The sequence below is a fragment of the Plasmodium relictum genome (genome assembly GCF_900005765.1).
Source record: "Plasmodium relictum strain SGS1 genome assembly, chromosome: 14".
NCBI lineage: Eukaryota > Apicomplexa > Aconoidasida > Haemosporida > Plasmodiidae > Plasmodium > Plasmodium relictum.
The window spans coordinates 1,042,795-1,063,781 of record NC_041692.1 but is presented as its reverse complement, the minus strand read 5'-3'; the positions used below and the strand labels follow the sequence as shown (position 1 = coordinate 1,063,781).

Below are 20,987 nucleotides of genomic sequence, written 5' to 3'. Positions count from 1 at the left end.
AAAAATATACTATTATAAAAATATTCAAATTTTTAAATATACTTTTTTTTCAGATTTGAACTTTAGAAAATAATTTAAGAAAAACGAACACGTTTATATTTATTTATTTTATTTTATTTTATCTATTTTTTTTTTTTTTTTTTTTTTCTTTGCACGCTTAAATATGTTTTCCTGATTTATTTTAGTATTTCTACCATAATAAAAATATGGTATAAAAAAAAAAAAAAAAAATTTACATATATATAAGCTTTTTTTTTAATGTTTTTTAATTAAAATATTAAAGCATAAAAAATTAGTATTAACTTCTTTTTTCTAAATAATATATAAAAAAAAAATAAATAAATAAAAAGTAAAAAATATAAAACCCCTAAAAGTTCAAAGTATTAAAAGAAAAATACAAAAAATGGCAAGCCAATCCGAGAAAAAGAGATTAAAAAAAGCTAAAAGTTTTATTACATATGCCTCTACATTTTTTAGCATTTTTTCAGTATAAATGAATAAATAAATATATATATGTATATATGCATATATTATAAATATATATATAAAATAAGAAATTTTTTGTCTTTATAAAAATTATCCTTAATTTTTTTTTTCTTTTATAGTTTGCTTATATTTTATTCTTATTTTATTATAGAAATAATTTAATCACAAAATACATCTTTTCTTTACACTGTTTACTATTTTTTTGTTACTATTATTCAATTAAAAACATACATTATGGTATAATTAATGGACTTAACTTTACGTAAGAAATAAAAAATATAAATAAATATATATTAAATTTTAAAAAATGCTTATATCTACTATTTTAAATAGAACATAATAATTAGAAATATTAAAATAAATAAATATATATATATATACTTTTTTTTTTTTTTTAATATAGTTATTATACCGACGTTCTAATATTATCCTTAATTATCAACATTGGGCTATATTATTCTTTTAAATTTTTTTATTTATATTTAATTATACCATTATACGCGATATTTAAAATTGTTAATTTTATTTTCAAGTATTTTTTAAGTTCTCCGGTAATTTGAATCATTTAAATATATGAAAAAATTAAAAAAAAAAAAAATTTTTTTTCAAAACTACTATTTTCACTAATATATATTCAGTTCATATCATATTTATTTTTTTTATTAGTTTGACGGTTTAGAATCATCAAAAAAAAAGGAAAAAATGGAAAAAAAAAAAACAAAAGTTGTATATAAGAAGGTTTATTAAAAATATAAAATATATTGTTATTAATTTTTTTTACATTGTTTTCATACTAAATAAAAACATAATAAAAATAATTTTTTTAGCTTTATTTAAGTATATTTTAAAAAAAAATACTTAATTATTATAGTTATGCCTTTTTTTTTTAAATTAAACAACTATGTAAAGTTCTAAAAAAAAATTATGAAAATTTTAAGTTTCTAAATAGAGTAAAATAAAGAAAAATATTTCCAATAATATTAAACAAATTTTTCTTAATTCAATCAAACATAAAAAAAATATTAAATGATTTTAATATATTTTTAATCATTTATAAATTGTATATTGATATTAATCATATTGTTATACTTAAAAAGGTCTATATATAAAAAGACAAAAAAAAACTCTTTACTTGTATACATATAATATCATTAATAATATCATATGCTTAGAATTTATATATATATTACAGTTCTGTAGCTATGCTTTTTTTTTTTTTTTAATTTTGTATTTTTTTTATCATTATATAGAAATCTAATGAATTCAAAAAAAACACAAAAAATATAATAAAATAAGTAAATAGATATATGAAATAAAAGAGAATATATATATATATATATATATATATATATATATAATTAATTTTATTATAATAAATTCTATATATATTTATGTTCTTATTTTTGTTGTTACTAATATTTTTTATTAGTGTAATTAAATATATAAAAGAATACTATCTCTTTTGGGTTTAAACAACTCAAATTTTGTCAAATATGGAGATAATAAACCAAGAAAGATAAAAATAAACAATATAATATAAAAAAAAAAAGTTATAAAATAAGTTAAATAAAATTTCATTCAAATTTTTCTTTTTGTTTTTTTTACTTTTCCAATAATTTAAATGATATATAGATAATTGCTATATATGTATTATTTTTATTGTATTACTCAAATTTTTACTATTATATTAGCATTGTATAATTTTCAAAATAATGTTATTTCTTTTTTTTAAAGGGTAACTTAAAATTCTATATTTTTTTTTTTTTTTTTGAAATAATATTTTTATGACGATTTTTGCCTTTTTTTTGTTTTCTTCTTTATAAAAATAGATATATTAAAAATTACTTCATATAAAAGATTTATTTTTTTTATCTTATTTTTTTTTTTTCTTTTCATTCCCTATTAATTTTTAATGTAAATATAAATACTTCTTGATTTTTCTTCTGTTATATAAAAATTAATAAAATTATTCTTAAAATTTTTTCACTGAATACATTTAAATTATATATTACTTTTTTTATATTTTAATTAACTTCATTTGATCCTTTTTTCCTTTATTTTATTTTACTATATTTACATTTACATTTTTAATATTTATTCATTACATAGTATTCTTACTAATATATATATTAAGAAGTATATATATTACTTTTTAAAGAGTATAAAATATATATATATATATATATATATATTTATTTATTTATTTATTCTTTATGACTATTATTAATATTAATAAATTATGCAAAAAAAAAAAAAAGTATAATCTTTAATTAATAATTTTATTAGTGAATAAACTCTCTTTTTCCTTTTTTTTTTAATATTTTATAGAAGATACATATGAATATGACACTAAGTTAAAATAATTAAGATAAAAACAAAAAAAAATAGATTCATACTTCAAAATTTATTCAAATGAATAAATTTATTAAATACACAACGTTGAAATTATTTAAAATTTTTTTTTTATTCTATGTGATAATTTATATCCCAAACATTTTAATACAATTACATATAATTATTTTTTAAATTCATTCTTTATATTATTTTTTATATAATTTTAATTAAATATCCCTTATATATTAAAATAAGTTTTTCATATTATTTGAAATAAAATTTATATAACATTTTAAATACATTTTATATAAATTAAGAAATTAAAGTAAGAATTAAATTTTCTTTTCTATATTAATATATTTATATCTAACATATCATAGTATTTACTAAATAAACCACTTTATGTAATTTTTTATGATTTAAATTTTTATTTTTTCTATTTTATCTTACTATATTTTTTTTAATTTCCTTTTTTTTTATTTCTGTATCTCTGTGTATTTTTTTTTTTTTTCTTATTTTTATGTATTAAGTTTTTTTTTTTATTACTTAATTTTTTATTGTTATTTAATATTTTTTTTTTTTTTCCTACATTTTAATAAGAATGCCAAATTTATATTTTGTAATAAGATGGTTATGTAAAGCAATTGTAAGATCTTTATTTAGAGATGTGAATGTAATAAATCCAGAAAATGTACCATTATATGGATCAGTTATATTTGTTGGAAATCATAATAATCAGTTTATTGATGCATGTGTATTAGTAGCAAATATTCCAAGGCAAGTAAAGTTTATAGTAGCAGAAAAATCCATGAAAAGAGCCGTTATAGGAAAATTAGCCAGTATTATTGGATGTATAAGTGTAAAAAGACCAGAAGATTTAAAATTCAAAGGAATTGGTAATATACTTTGGGAAACAGGAGATATAAAAATAAGAGGGGTTAATACAAGATTTAGATTAGATGTGCAGATTGGAGATAAATTAATGACACAAAATAAAATTTTTTGTGTAACTAAAATTGAATCAGAAACGGAATTATTTATTCAAGGAGCTATAAATATTGAATGTGATGATAAAGTTAATGGGGTCCCTTTTAAAATAATACCGAAAGTAAATCAAAGTGATGTCTATAATTTAGTTACCAATAGTTTAAAAAATGGAGATACCATTGGAATTTTCCCAGAAGGGGGATCACATGATCGAACTAATTTATTACCATTAAAACCGGGTGTTGCTATTATGACCTTATGTGCTTTAGCAGATGGAATTGAAGATGTTTCTATTATACCTGTAGGTTTATCATATTCTAAACTGTATCAGCTACAAGGTTGTGTGACTTTATTTTATGGAAATGCAATAATGGTTTCTCAAGATTTATGTAAAGATTATAATAATAATCATAGAGAAACGATAAGTAAATTACTAACTAGGATAGAAGAAGGTATGAGAAGCTGCATGCTGACATCTAAAGATCATGAAACAAGTAGATGCATAGAATTATGTGTTAGTTTATATACACCCGAACGCATGACTATATCCAAAAATAAAATTTATAATAATTTACAATTATTTTGTAAAATGTTTTGGAAATTTGGTAATACAAAGGTTATTAAGAATCTATGTTATCAGTTACAGTGTTACGAAAAATTATTACAAGCCAACAAAATAAAAGATGATGAGGTATGGATGCTTAAACAATCCACTTCAGCAGCAACCTTAAAATTTATTGAACACATATGTAGTGTTATTTTTTGCGTAATTTTTGGTATGACATTTTCATTATTATGGTTACCTTTAGTTCTAATTTCTATACATTTAGCTGAAAAACATAGAGAAGATGCCTTAAAAAATAGTACAGTAAAAATTCAAGGATGCGATGTAGTATCTAGCTATAAAGTTTTAGTTTTAATTGTTTTATTGCCAACTTTTAATCTTTTTTATGGATTAATTTTTAGTCTTTACCTTTATAAGACATGGCTAAAAAGAATCATATTTACATTTTTAAGTATTTGTATATTACCAATTTGTTATTATATAAATTTAAATTATTCCGTCCAAATACCCACACTATTAAGGCAAATGAAAATCTTATTAAAAGTTATATGTGGAAAGATTAATGTATGGAGAGATAATGAAAGAGAATTAATAAGTACGAGACACGAACTTCAATTGAAAGTTCGTGAATTAGTATCAACATTAGGTCCTAATGTTTCAGATGATTTTCTTGAACAGTTATATAGGAATATTCCGAAATTTGTTGTTGATGCAGATACAAAAAGATTAATAAGAGGAAAAGATGATTGGGTTCCGATTTTACAACGTTCCCAATTAGAATATAAGGAAGAAATTTTATAATACAAAAAACAAATTATAAAGTATATATAGTTAAGTATAATATATACATGCAAAAACATATGCATATATATATTTTACATGAATAAATATACATATATGTTTATATAGATATATTATATATATATATATAATAAATATAATTTTTTCTCTTTTTTTTTTTTCATTATATAATTCATATTTTTTTAAAACTATTTATTAAATACAATATTTATTTAAATATATATTTTATGTACTCCTTTTTTATATTTTTTGTTAATTCTACATAAACAATATTCTTGAATATATATATATAATTACTCTGATTAATAAAATAGTATATTTTATAAATATTTTTTTTTATGTCAAAAAAAATTTTCTTATGCACATTTCAAATTTTATGTAGATATTTTAAAATTTTTTATTTGTTTTTTGTCTTTTGTTTTTTGTTATTCTTTCCATTTTGAATTCTTATATCAACCCTTATAAATTGGAAAATAGCTTATATATAATTTCATAAGGATAAACATTTAATTCTATTAAATATGACTAATTTGAGAGATCTTGTTATTTTGATAAATTTTATATTTTTAATTTAATTTCTTCTTTGAAATTTTTATATTTTATTTTGTAAAAATATTGGGTTCATTAAATTTTTAAACTTAAAAAACAATGATTGTTCTTATTATTTAAAAAAAAAAAATGAATTACCTAGCTTCATAAAAAAAAACATGAGAAAAATTTTATATATAGAAAATATCTAAAAATTTGCAAAAAAATTTAGACTATATATTATTTGATTATCACAGATATAATTTATTATCTTGTTTGTATTCTATTAGAATATGTAAATTTTCATTATTTTCCTTTTTTTTTTTTATTATTTATTTTCATTCTTTTTTAATTTTGTACTTATTAATAGTGCAATGTAGCAAATTACTACAAGTTTTATAAAATAAGGATATGTACATAAATATGAATGATAACAATGAACAAATGGTATAGAAGATGTTAAAAAAAGAATTTTTCTTTTCTTCATCATTAGTTAGTGGTTTTTCTTTAAGACTTTTAAAAATATATTTCATCATGTGTTTTTCTTTTTCTAAATGTACTTGCTTTTTTTTTTTTACCATTACTAATAAATTGATTAATGATTTGTCCTTACTAATCTTAATTCCTTCATTTAATACTTTTATTGATTTATCATATTCACCTAACATAAAGTAACCTTTAGCCAATCTAAAATAAATTTTAATATTATCTTTATCATTTTCTTGTGCTAATAAAGAATATCTAACGCATTCAGAATATTTATTTAATTTCATATAACCTTGAGCAATATTACTACAGTAGGTTGAATGTAATTTTTGGAAAGTTTGTAATCTCTCATTTTTTAATTCTTCTTTTTTTGATAAAATATAGTTTATAGTTCTTAACCCCCTTTCCCATATTTTCAGTGCTCCTTCATAATCTCCTTTGTTATATTTTTCATTTGCATCATCTTTAGTTTCTTTTTCATCATCATTACAATTTATATTTATTGAATCATTTAAAATTTTATTTTTCTTCTCAGTATTTTCATGCTTTACACTATTTATTTTGTTTTCCTTTCCATTTATTTTATCTTCTTTATTTTCTTCTATACTTAAATTATTATCTTCCTTTAAGTTTATTTTTAAGTTTTTGTTATTTTCATTATCAATATTAGTTTCTTTCTTTTCAACATCACTATCTTCTTTTTTTTTAATTTCATTATATGTAATTTTACTTCCGTCTAAATTTTCAACATTTTTTAAATAGGTATTTTCCATACACAAATCCATTTTGTTTTTAATAATTTTTACTTATTAATTTCCCTATTTCTCTTTTTAAATCTTTGTTACCATTTATATATATATATATATATAGATATATATATATAGATATAGATATTAATGAATATAAAGAAATATATTTTATATTAATTTCTTAAACATGAACTTTTTAGTGTCATATCATTACACTATTTTGAATGATCAATTTTGGCATATATAAATTTTAAACTTCTCATATATTTTATAATTTATGTTAAAAAAATACCACAAAAAAAAAAAAAAACATGAATAAAAAAAATAAAAGAATAAAAAATAAAATGCATTAACTTAATAGAAAATTGGATATATTAAAATGTATTAAATATAGTATTATTAAATGATGTATAGTTAATATTTAAAAAAATTTTAATTTGTAATAAACAAAAATAAGTATTAAAAATAACTTGTACAAAAAAGAATATAAAAATGCATAAATGTAGGAATATCAATTTTTTGTTAATTTTATCATTTTATTTTACTCATTTATTTTTAAAATTTATTATATATATATTTTTTTTTTAATAATATTAAAACTTTATACAAAATTCATATAAATATTATATCAATTTTTAATCAGTATATGATATATTTTTATTTTATGTTTCAAAGTTTTTTAACTCTGGTTTTTATAAAACTTACTGGTAATAAGAACTTTTAAAATTAATAATATAAAAATTATCAAAACGATTAAATTATATCAAATTTTTATAGGTAAAAATTTTTTTTCTTTTACCTTTATTATGTTATTGTAAAACAACGAATGAGATTAAGATATATGTACATATATGTAAAAATAATATTCTTTTTACATTTTAGTTGTATATAAAAAGTTGTCTAAGAATATGCTTATATATATATATATGTGTATATATTTTAACTTCAATGTAGAATAAGTTTATTAACTGAATAAACTATTAGAAAATTGCATATATAAAAAGAATAAAATATAAAAACTGGATATAATTTTAAATTATAAATATATTTAAAGAAATATTAGTTAAAATAATTATTATATATTCTAAAATAAATATACTAATAATTAATTATTAAAAAAAAAAATATATATATCTAGAAATAATCGTAAGTGTCTAAATATCTTAAACAGTTTGTTAATTTCATTTTTTGCTCATAATCATCTAATTCTAAATTAAATAAATTATTTATTTTCATCATAGTCACATTTGCCAAATTGTCTCCGCACAATAAAATATCATTTTTATTAAACATCCTTGAGAAAAAAAATATATATATATATATATATATTTACATATATATTTCATTAAAAAAAAAAAAATTTACTTCAAAGTTTTAATTTTTGATGATTCAACATTATTAGGATAGAATATGATCAATGGATCTTTTGATAAAAAATCGAAGTCCCATAATTCTATTCTACCATCATCAGAACAACAAAAAAAAGATGTCGAATTATTAGGTAACCTAAGCATACAAAATACATATATATATATAAATTTACTTATATATATTTTTTTATTATTTATTCAATTAATTTTTCCTATATATTTTTTAAATAACCATAATATATCATTAATTGATGTAAAAGAATTTTTTGATTTAAAAGTTGTGATTTGTTTATTGCAAAATTTATTCCATAACTTTACTGTGCAGTCTTCTCCAGCACTTATGAAAATATCATGGTCGAACTTATTTATTTTAATTTTATTAACTGATCCAAAATGAGCTACATAATAGTTTAAATACGATTTTTGATAGCAACTATTGCACCTATATATTATTCCATTTTTTGTTCCTAGATTAATACAAAATAAAAGTATTTATAATATTTAAAATTCAATATTTTTTATATATGAAATTTGAATTAAAATGTTATTGTAAATACAATTTTATCACAAGCATGTAAATATATAGAAAATAAATTTTAAAATAATATTTTCTACTATTGATAGATATATATCTTATTTTATTTTAACACATATTTTTCTTATCCATTAACCTAAATAATAATAAGAATGAGTAGGCTTTATTTTTTTATCAATAATATTTTGTGTTATATTTTTATAATGATTTAATAATTCTTCTTCTTTGGATATTTGTTTAGTGTAATTTTCCTCAATATTATTAGCTACTTTATTATTTATTTGATTAACTGTTTTTTTCAAATGATCCTCTGATCCATAAAATTTTATATTACTGCTATTTTCATTAGATTTGTTAAAATATATTCCTTTTTGATTAAAATCACTGAAATTATTCTTTTCTATGTTATTGATGATAAAATCTTCATCATGATGAATGTAGTCATCTATATCAATACATGTTAATGATGAATTAAAAGGTTTATTTACAAAATTTTTATATTCAAATACAGATGATAAATCTTGATATATATCATTTTTTTTATTCTTTAAAAATAAAATTTCTTTATTTTTTAATTCTTTCTCTATATTCCACTGGTAAACATATCCATTTTCATGTGCCGAATAAAAAACGTTTTCAAATGCACCATTAGTAGTATAATTATTTTTAAAAGTGAAATCGTAAATAGGTTCAAAACAATTATCATAATAATTTTTAATTGTTGTAGACTTTAACACAGGTTGTGGATCACTACTTCTTATATCGTAAATATAAATATGCCCATTACACAATGCAGCTACTAAAAGATTATGATTAGTTTTGGAATATTTAATTTTCATGACACTTGAATTTAAATTATATAACATTAATGGATAAGTTGGATTAATGAAGCTAAATATAGCAATATTTCCCTTACTATTTTGAAATGAACCAATATTTAATGTGTTTGAATAACTAGCTGATATATAATCCTCATATAATTTATTTGTGTCTATTGAAGTTACTATTTTTTCTAATTTTCCATAATGGAACTGAAACAATTTACTAATTGATATATTTTTTATATATTTTTTTCCTTTAGAAGTATATAATAAATTATCTTCCATATTCTTTTTATAAATGCTATTGTTATCATTATACTTATATAAGTAATCCAGTTTCATTTTTCTCTTTAATTTTATTTTATTGCCTCTAATTGAGGAAAATGTTTCTTTCTTTTTTAATATATTTGCTAACTTTTTTACTTCTAAATGATCTTTTTCTAATATTTTGATTTTTTCTGTAATATCATTCTTTTTCAGAACATCATCTATAATTAAAGTACTTATTTTTTTTATTTTATTTTCACTACTTTCTTCATTTATAATAATATCAAATATTTTATCCTTTTCTTGTTTATCATTTTTTTCTATATTTACTTCTTTTTTTTCTATATATTTTTCATCACTAATGTTATGATTGTTTAATTCCTCGTTTATTCTTATGTCTTCTTTTTTTTCAACATTTCCCTTCTTTTTATTTTTAATTTTTTTTCTAATTTTGTTCTTTAACTTACGAATCAATATTTTTCTCTTTATTTTTTTTTTTTTTCTTTTGGATAAATTTGTTAGCTCCTTCCTGAATATATCAACGTCATCTATGCAATTTGAATCATTAGTAAAATTTGTATTGCTTTTATTATCTTTTTCTTTACTAATAAAGCTAAATATTTTGCTTATTTTATATAAATTAATATATTTTTTAAAACCTTTTTTTATTTTTATTCTTATAATTATTTTTTTTTTTTTATAGTTAATATGAGGATTCGTAATAGCATCATAGTTTTCTCCATCAAACATTCTTACATTATTGTTCACGTTTTCTTTTAAGTAACTTAAATTTATGTTTTTATATATCATTTGTTCATAAAAATAAACATTCTGTACTATATATTTTTCTATATCTTTTAATATTAATACAAATGATGCTTTATTTATATTTTTTTTTTTATTATTTATTTGCCAAGGTATTACACTCGAATTATCTTCTAAAATTTCATTTTCCTCAGTCGCTTCGTTTTCTTCCTTCTTCTTTTTGATTATTGATTTAATTAAGTATTCATCTTCACTAAAACTGCCTTAAAAAAATATTACATAAACATAAATTAATACAAATAAAAATACGTATATTCATTGATTGTTAAGTATTCTATATTGATTCTAAAATATTTCTTATTCTAATTAAACTAAATATACTTTTTTTTAAATGATAATGCACTTTTGTTTTTATATATTAAGTATATAAAAGTACGCAAAGAAATAATATTACTTGTTAAAAATTTCATTGTTTTTATATTTTTAAATCTGTTTCTTGTTCTAAAAGTTCTACTTTTATTAGATAATGTTCTTGATATACTTTTTGTCAAGAATAAAGTGTTAAAAAGAGAAGTGTTAGTTTTTTTAGATTTATAAAATGACTTGGGTATAATAGTTGTTTGCTTATTGTCTGTAATATTTTTATCAACTACTTGTACCCACATATTTTTTTTTAAAATCACTTTTTCATTAATATTTAATGAATCACCATATTCATCCATTATTTTTTTTAATTTTTTGTTTCTATATTTTAGAAACTTTTTATGTAACAATTCTGATCTATTAAGAAGAAAAATATAAATACGTTTGTACACTTTAAAAGATAAAATTTATTATGAATTTACATAAAAAGTCTATAAATTTATTAGGTATATTTTGCTATAAGTTAAATTATTTCCTTTACTTCCTATTAACTTCATATTTTTGTTACAAAAACTATTTACATAATATATTTATTATTTTACTTTATTTTTTTTATTTTTATTTTTTATTTACATATTTGAAGGATTTCTAATTGACAATTTATATAATTCATATAAATTTGTTTGAGTACTTTTGTTTTGTTTGCTAATAGTAGAAACATAAACATCTTTATTTTTTTTGAATACGTTCAATGTTTGCATAGATTTACTTCTATAATTATTTTCATCATTATTTAACAATTTTTCATATCTTTCATTTCTTATTCCAATAATAATTTTTTCTTCTTCTATATCATTTAATATATTTGGTACATTTAATAAATTTATTGTTTCTGTTTCATTCAATAAAATTTCTAATCAAAATATAAAAAAGAAAAAGAAACATAAAAAATAAAAATAAAAATAAAAATTTCACTACTTAAAATTCTTCAACTGAAATTACCATCATAAGAGTCTAATATATCTTTTTCATATTGCGCATATTTTAAGTCGTTTTTTATGTTTATATGTTTGAATAAATTATTTTCCAATAATATATTAACATTTTCATTTAATAAATCCGTTATTTTTTCTTCACTGTTTGATTTTATTTCTACATCTTTTTGATCAACATATTCGTTCTTGTCATCAAACTGTTTCAGTAAATAATCTATTAAAGAAAAAAGTATTATTTTATAAATATTTGTCTAAAAAATTTACTTTCAAAAACTTATTAATATTATAATAATTAAACATATTACAACAAAGATATATGTGTAATATATTACCAATTTGATCGAATGACTTCTTTGTTTCTGTTTCTTGAAAATTGAAATATATTGGTTTAGGTGTTATATTTTTGTTATCTAAAATTATTTCAATTTGATCATCTTTAAAAAAGGAAAAAAAAATATAATATAAATTTTATTTTGTATCCATAATCAAATTTTGCTTAAAATTATTTTTTTTTTTTTATATTTATAGTAACCTTTAAAATCTGCATTTAGCTTATTTGATTTATTAAAATAAATTTTACTAATATTACTCTTAATTTTTTTAATTGTACTCAGAGCTTCATCCATTATTAATATAATACTTTTTACAAAAATTTTCAATGTTTTTCTATCTAACAATATTGAAATATTTTTTCAGTATTTCTAAAGTATAAATATATTCTTCAGAAGCATAAAAAGAAGTCATAAGAATTATTTTAAAATAAAAAAATTAGTTTATTTTAAATATAATTTGTAAAAATAACAAGATAACTGTTCATGAATAAGTATAATATTTTGTTATTCCCTAAAAATAATAATAAAATATTTTTTATAATTTATTCTTTTTTATTTTATATTTTTCTAATAATTAAATATATATGTTAGTAAAAAATTTGTATTTTTTTAAAGAGCATCAATAAATGTTTCTTTTCTTTTTGTATAAATATTGTAAGAAAAAAAAAATAAAATTTTTTTGTAAATTCTTCCATATGAATATAGAAACATTGTAGGAGAAATAAATTAAAATAAAAAAGATGTAAATTAAAATTAAAAAAAAAAATAAATGTAATATAAATATATATACCAAAATTCTCCTAAAAGAATAACTAATTCTTTGAAGGAAGGTAAATAAATAAAAATTTTGTCTTAAAGATGAGTTTTAAATCATTAATAAAAAAATATGAAAAAAAAATTTTTTTTAGCACAATAAATAATAAAACTAATAATTTTGTAAATAACAATGGAAACAAAAAAAATGAGAGAAATAAATCATTTTCTATAGAAAAATTTGAAAATTTTCAACAAGTAAATGTAAAAAGTTTAAATAATCGAGAGTTTTTATATTATATAGGATATTGTAGTAAACATAAATTATTTAACTTAAATATTTTAGATACTATAATGAAAGAAGTAGAAATTAATATAATAAATAGTATAAATTGTATAACAACTGATTTAAGTCAAAATAAAAAAAATATTTTAAATTCAAAAAGTTACAATACACAAAAGGTAAAACCTTTTTTTGATATTCATGATTTAATAAAAGTTTATTTAAATATCTGCTATATTAATTCTTATTTTTTTCTGAAGGCAAAATATTATGAAAAATTCAATAAAGAAAATGTTTCAAATGAAAAAAATATGATTAATAAAAATGTTTTTAGAGATGATATTTTAAATAAAAAAAAAGATGAAGAGGAAAAACAGAATAACTTAAGCGATAGAAATAACTATATGAATGAAATATTTAACAAAGATCAATATATTTATACAAATACTGCAAATAACAAATATGAACCAAAGGAATTTATATGTAATGAATATATAAAAAATATATTTAATTTACTCTCTATTTTTTTTCTTCAAAATATAAATATTTTAAATGATCATTATTTATGCCGGATTTTTTATGGATATAACAAAAGTAAATTTTATAATGAAAGATATTTGAATAATTTATGTTTTGAAATAATTAAAAGGATAAAAAAAATTAGGGCATATCATTTATATTTGATATTAGTTAACTGCTATTATTTAAATTATATAGACACAATATTTGTAAAAGTATTATTAATAAATATAATCTCCAAATTTTCACAACTACCTTGCGAAGCCATGTGTAAAATTATACCTGTGATTCCTTTATATATAAATTCAGAAAAGTTAATTTATAAAATTAATGTTATATATTCAAAAAAAATAGCTAGTTTTAATCAGATTAATCATGTTGTTTATTTATTCAAAAAAATGATACAGTATAATTTTATATCTCAAAAAAATGTATTTTTAACTTTTAAACACTTAAATAAATTTATAAACATTAAAAAGAATCATTTAAAAACAAGTTATTCGAGGAAAAAAGAAATGCAAAAAGAGAAAATGAAACAAAATAATTTATTAAGAAATATGGGAACAAAAGATGATATAATAAATAATATAGTAAAAAACTTTAACGAATTTGAATATCAAGATAAAAAAAAAAATATTATGATAAATGGTATAAATAAAGATTTACCAATGAATGATAATATACTAAATGAAATTGATAGTAGAAATTATGACAATAACATTGGAAGTATAGAAACAAATGATAATGAAAATTTTGAAAATGAAAATATTTTTTGCATATCCAAAAAAGAAATTTTAAAAAAAGATGACGAATTTCGTAAAATTGAAGAGGAAGCATATACAAGTAAAGGTGAAAGAATTAAAGAAAACAAATTTGATCTTGAAAAGGAAGATGATATTTATAAAAACGAGCACATACTGTTTAATTTAAAAGTAATAGAAATGCATTTAAAGCATGATTTAAAAAGTATATATTGTCTTTTACCTTATGAATATAAAAGTTTTCTTCAAAAAATTAGAAACACATCATATATTGTTAATAAAAATTTTCAAGGAGAAAAAGAAATTTATATTTTAAAAAAATATATGAAATTATTAAATTATAGATTTATTACTTTTACATATGGTCCATACATTTTACACATTTGTGACCCTTTTTATAAAATATATGTTGAATGGGAAAACGTATGGATATTATATCCAAACTATCAGCAAAATTCTCAACGAAATTTTGAAATTAATAAAAACAGGCACCTAGAAAAAGAAGGTTTTGAGGCAATTTTTATATCTCATGATTCTTTTACAAATTTTCAACATGAACATGAAAGAATGGAATATTTAAATTCAATTTTAAAGGAGACGAAATTTTCGAGTTATAATTCAATTAAAAATGAAAAAAAAGAAGTACCGTTGGAAGCACAACATATATATATATAAATTAAAAAAAAAAAAAAAAAATATTAATTCTATATGTAAATATACGCACATATATATATACTTTTTTTTATGTTTGTTAAACATTTTGTTTTATATTTGCCCTTTATATGATTCGTATGCTTTATTATTAAATTTTTACTTATTTCATAAAGATAAAAATAACTTTTTAATAATTTTTAATATTTACTTAAATTCTTCATTTTAATTTAAAAAAATTTTTTGTTTCTATATATAAGGATACCTTTATTTGAATATAAGTTATATTGCGTTTTATTTAATTTCTTTTTTGTATATTTTTATATATCTTTTATTATAATTATGATGAAACACTTTATATATTAATGATTTATAAATTTTATTTTATTTAAAAAGGAAAATATTCTTTAACTTATTATTAATTAAACATTAATTTTTGATATTTATAGAAGCATGTGATCTATCAAATTAAAAATATATAAATCCATACAATTTATAATGTATGATATATAAGACAGAATGATATTATTAAAAAAAAAGTAGTAAAAAAAATAAAAATAACAAATTAATAAAGAAATTGTATTGTTATTTAAAAATTTTAGTTAAATGTTTTTATACATCATTTATTTTAAAAAATAATTTTTCATATATATCATTAATAACAAAATATTTTGTTTTTCAAAAATATATATTTCAAATTTTTGTATTCTAATGAAAAATAGAAAAAAATATATCTCTTCTCTATTCAATTCGATTTTTTTTTTTTTTTTGTATTTTTATATTCATTTCAAATATATATATGTTATTTAAAAAAAATAAGCGTACAAATAAGAAGAAAAAGATATTTTGTTTATATCATAAAAATTATCATATGTACAAATATAATCAAAATTTAATTTATTATATAAATTTATAGCTGCTTTATTATAATATATTACATGTAAATACATATATAAAGGAAGTCTAATATTTCCATCATCCTGTTGTAAAGATGATTTCGTATTGTTTTCATTTGTAAAATGGAAGAATGATCTATTTTTTAAATGGTGAGCAGAAAAGTTGTTAAAAAAAAAATTTAATATTTTATTATTTACACTAATACCATATACAGGATTTTTAAATAAAGGAAAATTAAAAGGGTGAAAATAACTACCTTTTTTCTTTATTTTCTCTCCTTTCTTATTTTCCAAATTTCTATTATGAATTATATCATATAAATGATGTAAATAGTCATTTGATATAATTTTTTTATAGCAGTGCCTTATTATACTATTGCAAATACTGTAATTTTTTTTTCTTTCTTTACTATTACTTAATTTTGGTGATTGCAAGTTGTTATTCATCGTATTAAATTTATTAACGTTTTTGTAATCAGTAAAAGCATTAATTCTATTTAAATTATCTATATTTAATGAACACTTTTTATACTTTAATTTGTAATTGTCATCATCACTATTACAAATTATTTTTTTACATATTTCATTTTCCATTTTTCTTTCTTCCTTTGTCAAATTATCACTTTCATCAGTTTTAGTACATTCAGAATTTTTTTCATTTCTCTCAATTTCATTAATTATCTCTCCTTTTCTATATTCATCAATTTTTTTATATTTATTACCGCCATTATTTTTTCCATGTTTAAAACTTTTTTCTAATGTTTCACTATAATTAAAATTTTCCTCTTCTTTTTTTTTATTTTCATCAATATGATTATTTTCTTTGTCATAGTCAGAATTTTTATCACTTAAAAAGGATTCTAAATTATCTGAAAAGCTATCACTTATTAAACCTTCATCATATGTTCCATTATGTTCATCTTTTAAATTGCAAGATATACTATAAAATGATTTATTATCAACGTAGCAATAAAATCTTCTGTTATAAAGAAATATTCTATATACAATAAAATAAAAAAAAAACAATGTATATTCAATGAGAAAAGAAGCTAAACATAATCCCCTAAAATATTCATTTATTCCTACTGTTAAAATATAAACACTATTTATTTTTTTTTTTATATATTTTTTTGTCATTTCTTTAATGCCTTTATTCATATAAATTTCTTCATATATCTTTTTTTCAAAATTTAAGTCCTTGTTTATACTTTGTTTTTTCAAAATAATTAAATCATTTAATATGTTACTAGTGTTTATTAGTGGATCCATTTTCATTAAATTATAATTGTTGCATTTTTTTTGTCTCATTTCAGTTGATACATTATTTTTCTGATTATTATCATTTAATTCATCTTTCAGATCTTTTAATTGTTTGTCTTTTTGTTTTATTTTATTCGATATTTCTATTTTTCTCTCTTTTTCATTATTATCACTATTTTTCTCTACTGGGAAATAACTTCCTAAAAAATTTTTAGAAGAATCATATACATATTTTAAATAATTTTTTCTTTTCTTATAATTATTTGATTTTCTTTTAAAAAAATTATATATATTGCTAAAATCTTTTTCTTTTATATTTTCCTGATAATTAATCAATGCTGATATGCTTCCAATTAAATAATCTTTTTTTATTTTTTTTTTATTCAAATTATATAAATTTATCGTTTCTTTGCTTAAACATATTTTTCCTTTAACATTATTTTTAAAACATTTATCTACAAAATTATTCTCAGCATATTCATTATTTTTTTCATTTTTTGTGTTATTGAAGATGTAAACATTGTTAGAATTATCTAGATTTTTCTCATGATTTTTGTTACTATTATTACTGCTATCAATATCAATATTTATTTCTTTTGAATTAGACAAAGTAATTAATTTTTCATCATAAATTAATGAATTACTATTATTATTATTGTTGTTATAATTATTTTTCATAACATTATTTGTATCAATTTCAAATGATTTACATTTATTGACATTGTCTTCTTTCTTATAATTATTTTTATCTATATCACTATCTATGTTATTATTATTATTATTATTTTTATCTATATCTATATCATTATTTATGTTATTATGATTATTACTATTACATATGTGTAAATTATCTTTATTTATGAAATTTTTATCATTTATATTTTCATCATCTCCCTTCACATTATTACTGTATTCTCCATTATTCGTGCTAAAATGGAAATTAACATTTGTATCCTCAAAATGATTTAAATTAATAAACTTTTCATTATTTTTACTATTATCATTTAAATTTTCTTTATCTTCCCATTTTGTTTTTGGTACATTATCACTATTGTTTATTTCATCCTTCTTTAAATTTTCAGAGTTACAATTTGTATACATTTTATATATTTGATCTGAGTAATTAAATGAATTTATATTAATACTATTAACAGAGTTATAGCAATTGCTATTATTATTAATAAATTTTATATAATCTAACAAAATCTCTTTTTCGCTAACTTTCTCTATGCCTTTATTTTTCAACAATTTGCTGATATAATCACTATTAATATAATCAATAAATGAAAATGGTAAAAAAGCACCTACTGAAAATATTTGTTCCTCTTTCCATTTTTTATTTATTTTTTTTTTGTTGTTATTATTAATATTTAAAGGAGTATTTATTGAATCAAAATTTTCTGATGTTAATTTTTCATTAGTAATTTGATTATTGCCATAATTTTTATCGTTTAATTTTATTTCATCATTTTTCTTTAAATTTATTTTAAATAAATCATTATTTGAATTTACAATATCTTCGTTATTCATTTTGTTATTTTCATTGATGGTATCATTATTATTTAAATTACTATTATTCATCTTAAAGGGAATATTGTCATTAACTTTATTGTAATCATATTTTTTATTATTTATATTATTTCTTGATAAATTTGTAATTTTCTCAGTAATTCTTATAATATCATCATCTACTAGTTTATTATCATCAAAATTACATATACTAAAATAAAAATCTGCATGATATTTCACAGGAAATAACTCCCTGTGTAAATCAAAAACATCTTCAATATCATCATCTTTTAAAAAACGAAAATAAATTAAATTTAAAATATTTACTTTTTTTAATACTTTATGTAATAATATTTCTCTATCTTCACATAAATCTAAAAATATACGAGATGTTAAATTTTGTTCATGAATATCATTCCTTAAAGCAGAAGATGTAGACTTAAATCTTTGTTTATTATTTTTTTTAAATAAGGATAAAACATTATTTACAACTTTATCATATTTGAATTCATTGAAAGTTTTTTTTATATTTGTAACATTAATACTTTCATCACTACTGTTAGAATTTAGGAAATTCAAATTCATATAATTCTTATTTTCATTATATTTATCCATAATTTTTCATAACATTTTAATTAAAAAAAAATGTCTTTTTCACTTTCCTTTATCGTTGTCTTTTTTTATTTTATTATTATACACTATAAAAACATATACAAGTTTATCACTATGTATGAATATATATATATATATATATATATATATATATATATATATTTAATTTTATGTGATCATTACTAATACTCTAATATACTAAAACAAATATGTATTTTATATTATAATAAAATTGTGCATACAATGTTTTTCTTTTTTTTTTTTTGTAAATATTTTATATAATTTATATTAATTTTTTATGTGAAAAATTATTTACAATGCAATCATGAAATTGTTAAAATTTAAAAAAATTGTTCTTTTCATTAAAATTTTGAAAAATATAAAAGAACATATATTTTTAAAATTATTAATTGTAAAAAACAAAAAGATAAAAAATAACATAATAATATTTAAAATGTTTAAGGTGAATAAAAAAAATTACATTTTTTTTAAAAAAAATAACATAAAACATAAAAGAAATTCAAAGGTTATATATATATATATATATATATATATGAAGATAAAAATTTGTCAAATTGCATAAGAAAATTAAAAGATTAAATTAAAAAATTAATGTATATTCAAAATAATAATGTACTTTTTATAAATAATTAAAAAGTTAGAATTCATAAATGAGATATAAAACAATTGTATATTAAATAGAATCTTAAAATTTTTCCAATACCACAAGTATTATTAACAAGGAAAATAAAAAGAATTAAAAATATAATCAAAAAAATACTATGACATACATATTTATACATGCGTAACACTTTTAATGATTTTTAAAGTTGCTAGAAATTTCTTTTGACTCTATTATATTAATAGGAAGAAACCAATATCATTTATTAGCTTTAATAAATAAAGATTTTATTAAAAAAAAAAAAAATGTAATTTTTTTTTGAATATTTATTGTATTAAACATTAACCCCTATATAAGAAACAAATAAAAAATATTAATAAAATAAAAAACTTTTAAAAAATTAAAATATAGATATGTATACATATATATATATATATATATTATTACATAAATACTAATATGTGTGCATAATTTTTTAAACATTTTTCTCATAACTAAAAAAATATAAATCTTTAATAATCTATATTAATACATATGAAAAGAAATATATATTATATAATAAATTTCATTAAACTCTATAAATATTAATTGTATACATTTATGAAGAAAGCATACGTTATTTTAAAAGTTTATGTTAATATATTTAATTAATAAAAATTAAAATTTTTCTTATAAGTTTTTTAAATTGCTAGCAAATATTTAATTTTTTTTTTTTTTTAATTAGTAATATTTTAAAT

At 17.5% G+C, this 20,987-nt stretch overlaps 6 protein-coding genes across 6 annotated transcripts; 3 read left to right on the top strand and 3 right to left on the bottom strand.

Annotated features, from left to right (window-relative positions):
• Positions 1 to 403: 403 nt before the first annotated feature.
• PRELSG_1428800 (conserved protein, unknown function) lies at positions 404 to 1,233 on the top strand (the record flags this gene model as incomplete). The annotated part of the gene is made up of 4 exons (XM_028679355.1): positions 404 to 487; positions 606 to 748; positions 890 to 1,037; positions 1,153 to 1,233. The coding sequence occupies 4 exons, from the start codon at positions 404 to 406 to the stop codon at positions 1,231 to 1,233; spliced, it is 456 nt and encodes a 151-aa protein (XP_028535077.1).
• A 2,188-nt stretch (positions 1,234 to 3,421) lies between these two features.
• Positions 3,422 to 5,173, top strand: GAT (glycerol-3-phosphate 1-O-acyltransferase, putative; the record flags this gene model as incomplete). The annotated part of the gene is made up of 1 exon (XM_028679354.1): positions 3,422 to 5,173. The coding sequence occupies one exon, from the start codon at positions 3,422 to 3,424 to the stop codon at positions 5,171 to 5,173; it is 1,752 nt and encodes a 583-aa protein (XP_028535076.1).
• An 866-nt stretch (positions 5,174 to 6,039) lies between these two features.
• PRELSG_1428600 (tetratricopeptide repeat family protein, putative) lies at positions 6,040 to 6,972 on the bottom strand (the record flags this gene model as incomplete). The annotated part of the gene is made up of 1 exon (XM_028679353.1): positions 6,040 to 6,972. The coding sequence occupies one exon, from the start codon at positions 6,970 to 6,972 to the stop codon at positions 6,040 to 6,042; it is 933 nt and encodes a 310-aa protein (XP_028535075.1).
• Positions 6,973 to 8,070: 1,098 nt separating this feature from the next.
• Positions 8,071 to 12,678, bottom strand: PRELSG_1428500 (conserved Plasmodium protein, unknown function; the record flags this gene model as incomplete). The annotated part of the gene is made up of 9 exons (XM_028679352.1): positions 8,071 to 8,230; positions 8,302 to 8,442; positions 8,539 to 8,773; positions 8,978 to 10,957; positions 11,149 to 11,474; positions 11,691 to 11,970; positions 12,060 to 12,266; positions 12,385 to 12,486; positions 12,585 to 12,678. The coding sequence occupies 9 exons, from the start codon at positions 12,676 to 12,678 to the stop codon at positions 8,071 to 8,073; spliced, it is 3,525 nt and encodes a 1,174-aa protein (XP_028535074.1).
• Positions 12,679 to 13,242: 564 nt separating this feature from the next.
• PRELSG_1428400 (conserved Plasmodium protein, unknown function) lies at positions 13,243 to 15,375 on the top strand (the record flags this gene model as incomplete). The annotated part of the gene is made up of 1 exon (XM_028679351.1): positions 13,243 to 15,375. One exon carries the CDS (start codon positions 13,243 to 13,245, stop codon positions 15,373 to 15,375), a length of 2,133 nt encoding a protein of 710 aa, XP_028535073.1.
• Positions 15,376 to 16,157: 782 nt separating this feature from the next.
• On the bottom strand, positions 16,158 to 19,631 carry PRELSG_1428300 (asparagine-rich antigen, putative; the record flags this gene model as incomplete). Its single annotated transcript, XM_028679350.1, has 1 exon — positions 16,158 to 19,631. The coding sequence occupies one exon, from the start codon at positions 19,629 to 19,631 to the stop codon at positions 16,158 to 16,160; it is 3,474 nt and encodes a 1,157-aa protein (XP_028535072.1).
• Positions 19,632 to 20,987: the final 1,356 nt, after the last annotated feature.